We start from the raw sequence: 13,583 nt of genomic DNA, 5'->3' as shown, positions 1-13,583 counted from the left end.
ACATGACATGTCTGGTCAGGAGCACCACTGCCCCACCTCCCGCATCCTTTCACTTTTTTCTTCCAAACAGCTCTTCGAGGTTATTAAGGCTACGGTCTAAACGTCATCGCCCACAAAGTGCAAAAAGAAAAAAACAAACGCTTTCATTTATGTGAGAAGTGAGATTACTATATAATTTTCCAATTAACCGAATGAAGCACAAAATACATGCCCTTAAGTCTTAATTTCTGCCTTGATCATCTTGCCTGTCCTGAGGGTGGGCAGAAGAAGAGAAGAGGCCTCAGGACTGAGAGCTGTTTAGTGGGTGGGAGGGGAGACTGCACCTTCCTGCCCCCACGTCTAGGTATTAGGCCCTGCGGGCCTTGCTGATTGGTCCGTGACCCTGAGCATGGTTTCTGAGAGCCTTTTGTTGAACACAGGGAGAGCAAGGCAGATTTGGCCAATTCCAAGCAGAAAATGATCAAGGTAGATTTCATATCTGAGTTTTAAGTGCTGGTAAAAGTTGCATTAAGTTATCAAGTGCACTGCAAACCTGGCTTCCTCGCCAAGCGGCTCTGTAGTTTGGGGATTACTCTGCATCCCAAAGAAAAGAAAAAGTGTTTTGTTTAGATGCTGGGGGGGAATGTGGGGGATTGATCCAGTTTCTTTTAAACTAATCTAACCCAGATGGTGCTCCCTGAATAACTTTCCGGGGTTGGTACCTGGTCACAAAACAAAGTGTTCATTTTACAGGGACTGAGGCCTTTGCTTGGAGCAGCACAGAGGGTCTCCTAGCAGACCTGTTTGGAATCAAATAGTGACTGTGATCTAAAGATGGTCACAGAGCACACGCAGGATAATTGTTTGGGGCAATAATTTAATTGATTGATTCATATCCTCTTCCCCTGCAGCTCATAGCCTTTCCTCTACAGTCATGGCTCCTGCGTCTGTGGATTCAACTAACACTAGGTTGATGGGACTAAAACCCAAACCAAACCAAAACAACAGCACACCCGTGCACACACTGAGCATGTGCAGACTTTTTGGTTCAGCACCTCCTAAATAATGCAGTATAAAAATCACAGATAAAGTATTTTCTTATGTATAGTTGGTGTCCCAAGTGATCAAGAGATGGATTCACACATATGCCGGCACACTGCATGGCTTACACGAAGATATAATATGCTTTTGGTTTTTGGTTTGGTTTTGGAGACAGGGTTTCGCTATGCACTTCTAACTCTTCGGCTTTAAACTCTTCCCATCTTTCTGTGGTTTCCTGCAGCTTTGTGTAAGGTCTGAGGACTTTGGTATCTACAGGCCTTTCGGGAACCATCCTCCTGTGTATAGCACACATACGTGCAGCATGTTGTAGAGAAAATCTGCAAGTCCTGAGGGCTCACGAGGACTCACCGCCTGCTGCTCAGCTCTCAGACAGACAGACAGACACACACACACATACACACACACACACACACACACACACACACACACTTGTAGGTACTAGAGACACAACCATAGATAAAACAAAGCATTTTAAAGGGAAAAACTGGCCATGTGTCTCCCGTAGTACTTAAGGCAGAGTGGGGGTGGTGGCTAACACTGACCATATGCAGTAATAATTATGGCAGAGTTGGGGTGGTACCAACATAAGCATCTAAACTCCTCACAGATGAACACAGCCATATTTTGCTCAGTGACATCAGTCAACAATGGCCTGCAGATATGACAGTGATCCTGTAACATCATAACATAGCTAGGTGTGTATTCGTATACTCTGTGATGTTTGTATCACTCCAGAATTACCACATGACATAATTCTCAGGATGTATTCCTATATTTGGAGAGGGTTTACTTAAAAATGTTTGTAGATTGTGTATATGTGGATGGTAGGGTGGGTCTGCGTACATCTGGTGAAGGATCCTGAGGAGTTCAAGGAGGGTATCAGAGCCCCTGGAGCTGGAGTCACAGGTTTGAAGCCACCCTACACAGGTGCTGAGAGCTGAATACAAATCCTCTACATGAGCAGCGCCATGTTCTAACAGACGAGACTCCTCTCTAGCCTGTGTGCATTTTAGAGTGACGTCTGCAGACGGAGGCTGCTCGCTTGTTTCCCAGACACCCAGACACGAATAATCACACAGAAACTATATTATAACCCATTCCTATTATTTTGTATTTTATCATGAGGCTTGTGGTTTACAGGTAAGGTTCCGGGTGTCTGTCTCCTTTCAGCAGCTACTTTCGGAGTTTCCTTGACTCTGCCTACTCCCTCTCTTCATCTCTGTGCAGATTTTCCATCTGACTTTACTCTGTTAAGCCATTGGCCAAAAGCAGCTTCTTTATTAACCAATGGCAATAAAACACATTCACAGCATACAGAGGGGCATCCCACATCAGATGCATAATTGTGTGTGTGGATATCCCCCCCAAAAAAAATATTTACTTTAGCCATATGTGACTGGATAGGGGGAAGTGAGTGGGTCAGTACACAGAGAGACACGAGAGGAAAAGGCCGGAAGAAGGAGAGCTCGAGGTCTGGGGAACAGCGCGAGGGGCTCCAGGTGGGAAGCCCGCATGTGGCGGGGTGCCCCCCCCCCAAGATGTGAAACATGCGTAGCCTAAGGCAGAAAAGCCGCAGAACCAAGAGTGGCCATCACATGGAAGCCCATAATTGTTAGGATTATTTTTTCCATATTGAGACATTTGGGAATACTTGGATATTGAGCACTATTGAACAGCATATGGGGAAAGTTTGTGTTTTATGCCTTTGGCAATAGGATTGTTTGGCTTTAAGACAGCCAAGCAGTTTTACTGTCAAGAGGAATAGTTGTTGTGTTGATGGATGGTGCCTGGGAACTGGACATCAGGCATTTGAAAAGCTAATCTCTCTCTCCCTCTCTTTCTTTCTCTCTCTCTGTGTCTGTTTCTCTGTCTCTCTCTCCCTCTTTCTGTGTGTATGTGTTCTAGCTCTCTCTCATATGTGCATGTGTGTTCACGTATGTCTTTGTGTGTGTGTGTGTTTGTGCATGTGTGCGTGCCTTCTCAGCTGCCTAGAACTGGAGTCAAGTGACTCATGACATCATTCTGTCTTGACGCTGAGCCTCTCCTCGTCTCCTCTTCCCCAGGATGCTACAGTCCTGAGTTTACTAAGCCTGAAAGCAGCACATTTGGGGTGTTGGCTGCTCTTCCCCTCTTTGGGCGAATCTCTTTTTTTGTTTTTCTGTCTTTATCTTACTTGCTCATTTTTCAATACTGTAACCAAAACACCTCAAGGTGGGTAACCTTATACAGGAAAAAAGTTTTAGACTCATAGTTCCTGTTCAAGGTCAAAGGTCAACACCTGGTGCTGCTCCTCTTGCTGGAGGAACCTTGAGGCCTCACAGGGCACCCCACGAGCAGGTGCATCTGCTGGCCTCACCAGCTGCTCATGTAGCCTCCAGCACTGAATTGTGGGCCGCTGCTCTGATGGCATCACCCAAGTTTAGCTGCCAGCCTCTGAACACTGTAGTCTGGTTAAGTGTCAAACCTCTTAACCCCTCCAGATAATAACTACATTTCCACCTGAACCCATGCAGGACACACAGAAACCCTGTGCAAACCATAGCCCTCGTGTTCTCCCCAGGGAACTGACTGTGTGTCCTCAATCGCCCTATGGGATATTCTGCTCAGCTTTCTTACAGCCTGCTCACAACTGTGAAGGGAGGGGGCATAAGCCTCCCATTATACAGAGGAGGGAGGGTGGCAGCAGTCATGAACGGCCTTCCAATAAGAGCTGACGAGGGAAGGTTCTAGAGCTTGTCTTCCCTCCGCAGAGTTCGCAGCCTCACTGGTCCCTCCCTGGTACCTTTTAGTCATGACTGGGGCTCTCCAGAGTGTCACCCAAGGCTGCCCTCAGTGCCCACCCCTCCCCACACTCATCAGTCTGTGTTCCCTTTCCGCCAGAGGCTACAGGTCTCCAGCTCTGCTCAAACCGTGGTTAGGGCAGATACACAGCGGATAGTGTAGCTGGAGGCTAACCCACGCGGCCTCAGTCTCTCCTCTGTCCTGCGTAATTTACCTCACCTCACCTGAGGCTTCCCAGCAGTAAGAGCTTGGCTGCTGTTCTTGTTGGTTTTGTTTTCTGATGGGATCTCGCTGGCTGGCCCTGGGTGCCCTGCCTGGGACTCACTGCAAATACCCGGCTTGCCTCAAGCTCGCAGAGCCCCTCCCATGCATGCACCCCACATGCAGGGGTTACAGGTATGAGGCCCATTACCCAGTTGCAAGTTGTTGGGATTTTTAAAGATCTGTTTTTATTTTTCATACATGTATTTGTGGTTGTCTTTCTGTATGTAGGCACAAGTGGGAATCTGAGGAGGCCAGAAGAGGGAGTTGGATCTTTTGGAACTGGAGTTACAGAAGGTTATGGTCTGACCAGTGTGGGTGCTGGGAGCCAAGCTTGGGGCCTCTACAAGAGCAGCCAGTGCCTTTTAACCACCGAGCCATTCCTCCAGTGCCCTGTTGCAAGTTCTTAATTCAAAGAAATGGTTTCCCTGGTGAGGTTTGGAGAGCTGGTGGAACAGGATCAAGAATACCATCACAAAATGAAACAGCAAGGTGGTTTTGGTTACTTTTCAAAGTCTCATCAACTTTTTACCTAACATAAGCAACAGCTGTAAGGATTCCAGATTATTACTGCAGAGCTGGCTAGTAGCTGAACCAAGAACTCCCAACTCTTTGTGGCAGACCAGAACAGAGGGGGTAGTTCCTGCTTGGACCATTGTCCTGTGAGATTGGAAAATTGAGGAGGCTTTACTCCGTGCAATCACTTAAAGATGCAGGCTGCTTCCCTCCTGGGACAGCCCCGTCTTCTGGAGTCCCAGGCTGCTCATGTCCAGCTAGGATAGCAAGTAGGAGAGCAGGAACAGGGGCATTCCACAGAGGCAGGTTTCAGGGACCAGCTTTCCAAGTGACAGACATCACCTTTGTCCTGTTTACATGGTCCAGAACGTCCACTGGCCAGTTCTATGGCAGTCCCCACCCCCAGAAACCTCTAGAAACAAGGTGAATGCCCCCTCTGCAGAATGCACCTCTGAGCTAAGCTTCAATTCTCCTCTTCTTATCTGCTGTGCTTTGGGACCAGGGTCACTACCATTGGCACCATTGGCCTCCTATGGTTCCCCCTCTGGTATCTTGAAACACATAGACAGATCTGGTGTTCTTTATCTGTAGGTCCTTCCTTCTAAAGTGCTCAGAGATGGTTTTCTAATGGCTTCAAGGATACTAGGCAAGTACTCTCCTTACCCACACTGAGCCCTGGCATCCCTGTCTTCCTTTGGTTTGGGTGGTGCTGGGGCTTGAACCCAGGGCTCTGAGTATACTGAGTAAGCAAAACTCTACCTCTGAGTAGATGTTCCTAGCCAAAGCCCCCACCTCAAGTACACTTTTTGGTCTTGCTGCTCTTGGCATGTAGGGCCTAATGGTGGGCTCGTAGCCTGTGGAATGGCCTCAAAACCCATAAGAGTGCCAACTCAGGGCTCTAAACACACTCAACAAACATGAAAGAAAGACTACCTTTTTCTGGAAACGAACTTCAGTCATGTAGAGACACCTCTGGAGTGTGGGAACAGAAGGGCGTGGTCTCTTATCAGAAGCCTTCAGCAGAAGAGGGTGCCACTTCAATTGTTTTCTTAAAGAGATGAGATGAAGACCAGGATGGAAAATTGAATTCCATTCTCTTTCCAGAACGGTTGTGAAATTGTCCTCTGGTGATTCGGGGACTTCAGCACCTGCATGTGGGGCCGATGACTGATGGATTTTGCACACATTGTTACTCAGGCAGCCTTAGTCCATGGAAAACTTGGAGAGCCTCTGACTTCAAAAGAGAAAGAGGGAAGACAAATCGATAGCCCGACTGGCCTCTTCTAAACATGTGTGTGGCGCTCACTTTTAATCGTTGACACAATCTAGAGTCTCGTGGTGTCCTCATTAAGGTTTCTATTGCTGCAAGGAAACACCATGACCAAAAGCAAACTGGGGAGGAAAGCGTTTACTTGGCTTACCCTTCCACACTGTAGTCCGTCACTGAAGGAAGGAGGCCAGGAACTCAAACAGGTCTGGAACCTGGAGCAGGAGCTGATGCAGAGGCCGAGGAACACTGCTACCTGGCTTGCTCCATCTATGTTTTTACACATCATGGGACCGCTTGGGATGGCATCATTCACAACATGCCAGCCCCTTCCCCATCAATCACTAATTAAGAAATGTCCTACAGCTGGATCTTACGGAGGCATTTTCTCAACTGAGGTCCCCTCCTTTCAGATGACTTCGGTTTGCATCAAGTTGCCATCAAACTAGCCAGTAGATTTGGGAAGAGAGTTTTAATGAGGGGTTGTCTGGTCAGGTCCTCCTGTGAGCAAGTGCGGGGCTGATGTGGGAAGATGCAGGCAGACAGTGGGGGTACCATTCTCTGCTTTTAGGCCCTGGACTATAGAGGAGTAGAGAAGAGTCGCTAACTGCTTAAGCATTCTTTCCTCAGAATGTGGGTATCATGTGACCCGTGGCTTCAAGTTCCTGTTGTCTCAGCATCTCCTCAGTCATTGTTTGGCATTGCCAGACAAAAATCAGTCCCTTTCTGGACCTTACACACACACACACACACACACACACACACACACACACACACAGAGGAATTAATAGTGTATTTAGTCTGAGTCCTTAGATACCTCGTGCAGCTGGTGGGTCTGTGTGCCTGCTCTAATCAAGAGTCTCACTGCCCGTGGCACACCTCGCTGAGAGGCGTTCTGCACAGAAGCACTAAGCTAACCCTTGGTTTTTCCCATGATGCCCCGAGCTTAGTCTGTGAAACCTCCCTCCCCCATACCTAACACCTGTTACTCTCGTGGGTCACTTGTGTTTCTCTGGAAATCAGCCGTTTTCAGGATTCTGCTCTCTCCCCATCAGTGTGAAGAGGGTGCTCTCGAGAATGACTATCAGTAATGAAGACCTGACTTCTTCACAACTTTACTCAAAACATTTGACCACATTTATTTCTTTGTGGGTGAGGTGCACACGAGCACTGTGGCACTTATGTGGGCATCGGAGAACAACTTGCAAGAGTTGGTTCTCTTCACCACGTGGGCTCTGGGCATGGAACTCAGGTCATTAGGTGTTGGGTCAGGCATCTTGACGAGCTGAGTCACCTGGCCTCCCTTCTTTGTATCTTCCCAAAGATGGAAGGCAACTCCCAGCTCCCACCGCTCCTTAGAGCTCCTTAGTTTGCCATTCTTAGGCAAACTCCTCATCTTTATTTATAAAGGGAAAACATAAAAACGCATTATCTGGTCTCCTCTGAGATCTTCCCAGGCCTGGCCTTTTAGGTGCTCCTTTGAGGAAGATTCTGGCTGAGGAAGCTGCTGGAGTTCTGGTAATTTAGTGTGGCCACTTGCCAGGAAGAGAATCTGGGCAATAATCCTAAGATGTGCTCAGGCACCAGGGCTGACAAAGGTCTGTACCCACCGCCCGAACCAGCCCTCACCCACCACTTTAACCAGCACAGTGCCTCGGCCAACACTGAACTTTAAAGACAGATGTTTTATGAAGAATATGCACTTCTACTCACTTATGCTGGGCGTTGTGGATCATACCTGGAAACCCAAAATTTGGGTAACTGAGGCAGGAGAATTGCCATGAGTTTGAGGCCAGCCTGGGCAACACGGTAAATTATGGGGCAGCCTCCTGGGATACAGTGTAAGCATATTTTATGTCACAACATAAAATAAAATAGCCAAAATGAACAGGGTGTGGTGGCATCCCTCTGTGATATCAGCGTTTGGGTCAGGAATTCAACATCAGCCTCAACTAAACAGCAAGACGAAGGCCATCCTGGGCTACTTGAGACATTGTCTCAAGAACCAAAACCAAACCATTCACTTCAGTGTTATCCTGAGATGGTAAACAGGGTGAGATTGTAAAATTCGTGCCTGAGACCATGAGGATGGAAAGCATTTGACTCATCCGATATGGTCCAGAGAGAACTCATAACCAAAGGCAGTAGTGGCAGCTCTCTCCTGAAAAATGTTGCCTTTTGGAGCAGCCGAGAAAGCAAGGCGTGGGGAAGCTAAGCACAGTGGCTGCACAGCACACTGGAAAGAGTGGGTCCCCCACCCCGGAGAAGCAGATGCACTCAGGGACAACCTTGGCAGCAGGCTGCTCCATGTCTCTTTCTTTTGAGATGTACTTGATCCAGAGGGGGTCCCCACTTATAGCACTGAAACTTCTCCGCCTTCAGTTTCTCTTCTATGACTGCCCTGGGATATTTCTTTTTCTGTTATTATTACATGTCTTCTGTGTGTGTGTGTGCCTGTGTGTGCGCACGCGTGTGTGTGTGTATGTGTGTATGTGCGGGTGCCTGTGTCGGTGCATTCTTGCTATGGCATTTGTCGTGGCAGTCAGAGGACAAGCTGTAGAATTGGTTTTCTCCTTCTGCTATGTGGGTCCCCAGGATTGAACTCAGGTTGTCAGGCTTGGTGGCAAGCACCTTTACACCCTGAGCCATCTTGCCCCCTCTGTGACATTCCAATGCTGGGTCCTCAAAGGATTTCTGGCTCAGAAATTGTAATTGCCTTCTGAGCTTATGACCCTTCTTGGCAGGATCTCAATTTCCCTGGATTTTATCCCTCTCCCGCACTCATTTCCTTTGCTCTATTTACACTGGGACCCAGGAGGCCTCTTTTCAAGCAGTCTCTTGTCAATATTCACTTTATCAAATCTGTTGGCACAGCTCAAATAAGAAATACAATTTGCACACGATCTAGAATTCATTTGATATATATTGATACATACAAATGCATGTATGCATTGGCTTCTCCTGACTTTAGTCCAAGCACAGTTATTTTTTAAATCTTTCCTTAAAAACAGTTCTTGAATTTAGAATTCTGTGTCTCTCATGGGCACCAGGTCATTTCATCAGTCTCTTGCAGAAACCAAATTGCTGCAAACTTAGTGTCTCAAAACAGCACAGACGGCTTGCAAGGATACCTCAGTCAGTGTGGTAGTTTGAAGGTAATTAGCCCCCATAAGCACAATGGGAGTGACATTATCAGGAGGTGTGATTTTGTTGGAGTAGGCATGACCTTTTTGGAAGAAGTAAAATTCCTCTCACTGTGGTAACTTTGAGGTCTTATATATGCTCAAGTCACTCCCAGTGAGACAGGACACTTTCTGCTGCCTTCAAGGCAAGATACAGGACTCTTTGCTCCTCCTCCAGCACCATGTCTGCCTGCAGGCTACCATGTCATGTCACACCATGGTGATAATAGGCTAAACCTCTGAAACTGTAAGTGATCCTATTAAACGCTTTCCTTTATAAGAGTTGCCGTGGTCATGATGTCTCTCCACAGCAATAGAACTCTAACTAAGACAGCCAGTAAAGTACATGCTTGATTCTCAGAACCCATATGAAAAAATGCTGAGCAGGCATGGTAGAGCCCCTTGTAATTCCAGCGACAGAGAGGTGGAGGCAGGCAGATGGGCTGGCCATCTAACTAGGCTAGCCCTCTTGGAAAGCTCTGGGACAATGAGGGACCTTTTCTCAATGACAAAGGTGTACAACACTCAAAAGGAGGCATTAGAGATTGCTTTCTGGCCCCCATGTACATGTGAGCACAAATGCATGCACTCACACTTGTGCATGGGCACACACATGCACTCACAGAGAACTGATGCACAAAAATGTCTGTGACAGTCTGTGCAGCAGGCAGTTTGTACTTGAGCTTTTCCTCATTGCTGTGGCCAATGACCTGAGCAAGATCAACTCAAGGAAGAAGCTCATGGTTTGAAGGTAGAATCTGTCATGGCCACAGGAGGGTAACACAGATGTTCACACTGTATCCAGGGTGACAGAAATGTTCACACTGTATCCAGGGTGACAGAGATGTTCACACTGTATCCAAGGCGACAGAGATTTCACATTGTATCCAAGGTGACAGAGATGTTCACACTCTATCCAGGATGGCAGAGGTGTTCACATTGTATCCTGTCAGGAGGCAAAGAGAGCATTAGGGGCTCATCTGGATTTCTCCTTTTTTCCAAACTAAACTTCCTTCCTTCCTTCCTTCCTTCCTTCCTTCCTTTCTTTCTTCCTTTCTTCCTTCTTCTGTGAGCGTATGTGCATGTGTGTGTTGGTACATGAACCTGTGTGTGTACCGGAGCCCAGAAAAAGGGCATCAGGTCCCCCCTCTATCACTCTCTGTTTATTTCTTTGAGGTGGGGGACACAGAGCTTACATTTTCTCAGCTGCGCTGGAAGTCAGCAAGCCCCAGTGACCCTGTCTCTGCCCCACTTGAAGCTGGGGTTACAAGCATGCACTGAACGCCTGGCTTGTTATTTGGGTGCTGGAATCTGTGCTCTGATCCACATGATGGCATAGCCAGTGCCCTTAATCACTGAGTCGACTCTCCAGCACCCCCTTTTCACTCCTTATTCAGTCTGCAGACCCCATTTGCATTTAGGGTGGGTCATCCCCCCTCAGTTAAACCTTTCTGGAAACCTCACAGACATGCCTGCGGGTGATGTCATATATCATCAAGATTAACTATTACAGAGGACTTCTGTCCAGGAATCCAGGAGCCAGTGCTCTCCTGTCTCATGACCCCACCTTCTCCAGAACCCTGTTCTGTCCTTTATCTACTAGAGCAGCAAACCATCTTTCGAATAAACAACGAGCTTTCAGCCAAAGTCATCCTCTGAGCATTACTTTGAAGTTGCAGTCAGCTGTTCACTCGGCAGGGTTCTGGGAATTGGGGGGTTGATGGGTAGGAAGTTTTAAGGAGATGTCCAAAGGGAACTAAACAGTGGGGTCCCTGCCTAGCATGTTTCAGGGTAGATGCTGGCCCTCCCAAGTATCCACCCTGCCTTCCTTCAGGCAGAGTGTGCCCCATAGGGTGTTGAGATGCCATAAAGAAATTCGGAACCACTAGTACCGGTCACTTTGTCAGAAGCAGCCTCCCAGCATGCCACGCCAGGAGCCTATGCAGTTGAGGCTTGAAGACAGATGAGCGCAAAGCAGATTCACACTGGCGCCCTATTTCCTTTTGCTGTCCGTATTAGACTTTGCTTCTCTGAGCAAGGTGGACTTCCAAAGGAGGAGGAGGAAGAGAAGGAGAAAGAGGAGAGAGAGAGAGGGGAGGCAGACAGGCAGACTGGCGGAGAGGAGAGAAAGGTAGGGGCAGGGTGGGCATTTACAGCCTTCCTCAGAACACTCATGTATGAACGAAAGGACTCTAGACCAGTCTGCCTCGCCTCTTTGCCTGTGAGCTTCCAGGAGGCCCAGGTACCTTCAGTCAGGAATTATACTTCTAAGAGATTCTGCAACCTGAATGGGACTCACAAGACATGGGTCGCCTGTGCATGAATCTGTGTTCTGGAGCTGCCCTCCCTCCCAATGCCTTCCTGTGAGAGTCTGCCCAGCACATCCCACACACACCTCAGCAGAAAGTCCCTGGCTCTGCTCCCGGCAGCCTGGCTGTTGACCTTATGAGGTGTGAGAAGGAGGAAGAGAAATCTACATCCCGGCCAGAACTCACTTCCTCATTTCTGAGAACCAGCCCTTGCTCCAGACCTGACAGGCTATAGGTCCTCAGAGCTTCCAGAGTCCAGGTCCAGTCTGGCTCCTCTGACTGCTTGAGACGTCACCAGGGAGACAGGGATGCAGAGCCTATTTTTGGTCCTGTGATTGCTGGAACAATTTCCAAAATGGCTGGCGCGTACATCAGAACCCCTGCTTCTGCAGTCCCAGAGGTCTGGGATGGAGGCATTGGCAGAACCTCACACCCTCTAAAGCCCCACTCCCTGCACCCCTAGTTTCTGCTGGTGGTCTGCCATCCTTGGCGTCCCTGTCATTTCAGTCACTGCCTTCTGCCTTTTTTTTCCTGATGGGGACACTAATCAGAAGACATCAAGGGTTCTTCCGAGCTCAGTATCCTTCGTTCCAGCAAATTATGCCTGATGTCCTGTTTGCAAATGAAGTAACAGGAGTCTGGAAATACACTATTCGGTCCACAGCAAAGGTCCACTGTATTTCTTACCCTTAACCTCCTCCCCCAACTTCTTCCTGGCAAGCCTTACGCTATGGAGGTAGCCTTCCCCAGCTTTCCTCTCCAGGGCAAGGCAGGCCCAGGAGTGGTTTCCTGAAGTTGAATGGCACCCCTTACTCCAGGAAGGCCTGGAGATCAGAAAAGTCAATTCTTCCTCAGAACGGGTGTCCACATGCCCAGGGACACCCACACAGCATAGTTTCCTGCTTTACAGAAGCTCTTCCAGATTCTGTGGGCTCGTGGCCAATCCCTTAGTGTGCTGCCTGAAGGGATAGAGCCCTCCCAGCCTCGTACCAAGCCATCACAGACCAAGGTACCCAGTTCACACAGGAAAGTCCCATCTGGCCCCACAGACCCCTGTGACCTTATTGGTCACCTGCCTCAGATCTGCTGCAGAAGCTGCCCTCCACACCAGCGCTGCCCCTGCCTCAGGGACATTAGCTTCTCCTTGCCCTGAAATCTATGCAGGAATGGGGAGGGGGGCTTCCTGGGGCTCTGGTAACCCAGCTGAATATTTTCCAGGTTACTTAACCAAACTCCTGCAAAACCACACCGCCTATGCCTGTGATGGGGACTATTTGAACCTACAGTGCCCTCGGCACTCAACAATAAGTGTCCAATCGGCATTTTATGGGCAAGATTACCAAATGTGTAGCTCCCAGGAGCCCACCTCCCAGAGGGAAGACAACCTGACCTGTGTGGCCTCCACCACTTTGCAGGTACTGCGTTTCATGGATGTGTTAAAATCATGGAATAGGTTTTCCCTCTCTTTTCTCTCTATCCTTCCCTCTCTCTCTCTATTTCTATGTTCATCTATGTGTGAGTCTATGGTTCTTTCAAAGCAAAAATTGGTGAAAACCCCAATTACTATAGATCATTAGTTTTTATAGGTGAGCTATTACTTGCTTCTCTAAGGTCTTTGCCATACAGTACAAAGGAACCCTATGTGATGACGTGTTCCCTTAGCATTATTTCCATGTGGAGTTAGTCACAGGCACAGTCTTTACTGTAATGAAGCCCAAGCAGCCATATTGGATCCAACCTTCAAGTCCACATCACTGACAAGCGCCCAGGGGGGAACCCAAGTGCCTCTGATGCTGGCCTTGGTGGTCACGATGAACTTCTTAGAGAATGGCCCAAGAGACATAGCAACACTTGTCCTCCATTTCTCGTGGCTTGTTTCTCTACCTGTAGACATCATGTTATTCTCATATAGAGCTATTTTGAGTGGTCTTGTTTGAATTTTTTTTTCTTCTGAATAATACAACTTCTTCTTCCACTTCCTCCCCCTCCTCTTCCTCCTCCTCCTCTTTGTCTTCTTCCTCTTCTACTTCTCCTCCTCTTCTTTCTCTTCCTCTCCCCTCCTCTTTTCTTCTCCCTCTCCTCCCCCTCTTCCTTCTTCTCTTCCTCCTTGGGCATACTTGGGGAAATTGGTACATTTAGAGATCAAATCACTCCCTGGTGGTTTTAGACTGTGGTTGTCAGTTATGCATGCAACTTTTCCATTCCTGAGGATTGACTGAACCCAGG

At 48.2% G+C, this 13,583-nt stretch overlaps 1 protein-coding gene across 2 annotated transcripts in view; it reads left to right on the top strand.

Moving 5' to 3' along the window:
• Positions 1-13,583, top strand: part of Eva1c (eva-1 homolog C) — a 74,119-nt gene that overhangs the window by 19,296 nt on the left and 41,240 nt on the right. Inside the window, exon 2 of one of the 2 annotated variants that reach the window (XM_041673155.1) lies at positions 12,576-12,772. The exons of the other annotated variant lie outside the window; for it this stretch is intronic. Coding sequence (XP_041529089.1) covers positions 12,576-12,772 — 197 coding nt within the window. The remainder of the gene's footprint in view (positions 1-12,575; positions 12,773-13,583) is intronic. 2 annotated transcript variants of the gene reach the window in all.

This window comes from Microtus oregoni, unplaced genomic scaffold, assembly GCF_018167655.1.
Source record: "Microtus oregoni isolate MIOR12 unplaced genomic scaffold, Mior012 000023F_ref0000262, whole genome shotgun sequence".
NCBI classification, from domain to species: Eukaryota; Metazoa; Chordata; class Mammalia; order Rodentia; family Cricetidae; genus Microtus; species Microtus oregoni.
Note: the sequence above shows the minus strand (reverse complement) of the source record. Positions and strands in the feature narration are given on the sequence as shown.